Source organism: Perkinsus marinus (genome assembly GCF_000006405.1).
Source record: "Perkinsus marinus ATCC 50983 genomic scaffold scf_1104296964856, whole genome shotgun sequence".
NCBI lineage: Eukaryota > Perkinsozoa > Perkinsida > Perkinsidae > Perkinsus > Perkinsus marinus.
The window spans coordinates 33155-35155 of NW_003204538.1; the positions used below are offsets into that span (position 1 = coordinate 33155).

Genomic DNA, 2001 nt, shown 5'->3' on the forward strand with positions numbered 1-2001 from the left:
CAGTAGGAGTAGCTGTTGTAATATGGTATTATTACAATATGGATACTATTATCATCATTCAATGAAGTATGGTGGATTGAACTATGAAGTAGGTTTAGTTGTATAATAATAATGATTATTATTATTATTATCATCATGTTGTTACTTCAGAGTCGTCGATATAAGATAGATACCACTAATATGCCACCATGGAGAAGATGGAGTACTAAGCTACCTAATATGGGTTCATCATTACATATAGACAAAAAGGATGATGATGACAAGATGGAATCTATGATAGGGGACAGGGGAAGGAAGAGACTATTACCTATTATGGTACATCCTAATAGAGTGAAGATAGCCACAGGGTAGTAGGTGTGATAACAATATCTTAATAATATCTTTTAGGGATATTGATCCTATTGATATGGATGACTTTACATTAGCAGTAACAGAGACAGTACCATTTGCTTATAAGTATCATCATCCATCCAATAGGAGTAGAAGAGTACCCGGTAATCAACAACAACAACCTAATCATCATCATCATGCTGCTGTTGTTGTTTCTATTATAGATGATATCATCCTTCAACGTATATCAACACGAGTTAATGAGAGATTACCTGATCTTAATGATGCCCATATGATCAAGATACTACTTGCATTTGATAGAATACGACCAAAGGTTATACATAGTAAGAGAATTATGATTATGATATGAATGTATGAATGTTGTATTACAATTAGGAACTGCACATCCTGAACGATATTTCTTAAGTAGACCATTGGCTTATATTAATCAACCATTTATGACCTCACTTTATCAAGTAATAATAGTAATATCATTCTATTAGTGATGGTTATAATAATATTAGGCTATCAAACCAACATCAATAAATAATACCAAGGTGTTGTTGGCTTTATTTACAGCATACACTAGATGTGGTATTCATCACCCTCAATGGATTAGGTTATAATACTACTACTACTAGTAGTATCTATCATGAGCTTATTGTTATCTTAGATCGGTTATGGATCATGCGTGTAATACATGGTTAATCGATAATACATTACCACCAACATCACCACGAGAATTAGCTGACATTGTATTAGCATTTGCTAGTACAAGGGTTAAGAAGCATGATGAATTCTTACATATACTAACAGATGAGATAGAGGTATTAATGACAGATTATCATGATCATGATGATCACATAACGTAATTATGTTGTTCAGGACAACTTTAATGAATTTGATGAAGATGCTATTGGTGATGTTGTACGAGCATTTTTATCTATGCGTTATGGTAATAAGCAGTTCTTCACCGTTCTAGGTAATAATAACAACGATCAGTAACAACAACAACAGTAACATAGTGTTGTTCTAATAATGGTAGAGATAGTTGTAGGTCGAGAGCTACCTCATAGGATACATGAATATCGTTGGTGGAATCTTGTTGATATTTCTGAATTGTAATAATAATAATACTATCATCATATATGTATGGTATTATGATAATTAGATATATGATATTAAAATGGCCAGCAGAAGATGATCCTGATATGATTATGAGATTTGGTAACGAAGTATGGAAATATCATAAGGTTATGAGTGGCAAGTAATAATAACAATAACAAACTCATAACAATCATCATTATTATTATAGATATGTTGCTCGAGCATTACGTGTATTGGCCTATTTAGAGACATCAGATAGGAGTAATGTGAAGATGATAATGGTTTAATAATAATAGTAGTAATTATTATTATTATTACTTAGGGACTTTCCGTTCCCTTATACGCCGTATACCACATCATATAATGCATCTATCACCTAGATTATTAGCACAATGTATAACTGCAGCAGCAGTAGTTGGCCATAATCCAACTAAGGTAAGAATAGTAGTAGTAGTGATAATGGTAGTAGGGCTACTTGAGCTCTTCCTCCTCATCCTCTGTGTTGTATATACACCATTGCAGATGTATTGTAGAGTACGAGGATGTATATTATATGAGAGATTA

General features: G+C 32.6%; 1 protein-coding gene across 1 annotated transcript in view; it reads left to right on the top strand.

Annotated features, from left to right (window-relative positions):
* Pmar_PMAR005899 (hypothetical protein) overlaps positions 1-1724 on the top strand; it is a gene marked incomplete at both ends in the record, with an annotated part of 2724 nt that extends 1000 nt beyond the window's left edge. Inside the window, 10 exons of the mRNA XM_002769794.1 lie at positions 151-347; positions 388-494; positions 555-674; positions 727-806; positions 855-949; positions 1004-1157; positions 1216-1312; positions 1388-1451; positions 1502-1597; positions 1646-1724. Coding sequence (XP_002769840.1) covers positions 151-347; positions 388-494; positions 555-674; positions 727-806; positions 855-949; positions 1004-1157; positions 1216-1312; positions 1388-1451; positions 1502-1597; positions 1646-1724 — 1089 coding nt within the window. The remainder of the gene's footprint in view (positions 1-150; positions 348-387; positions 495-554; positions 675-726; positions 807-854; positions 950-1003; positions 1158-1215; positions 1313-1387; positions 1452-1501; positions 1598-1645) is intronic.
* Between the last annotated feature and the right edge of the window lie 277 nt (positions 1725-2001).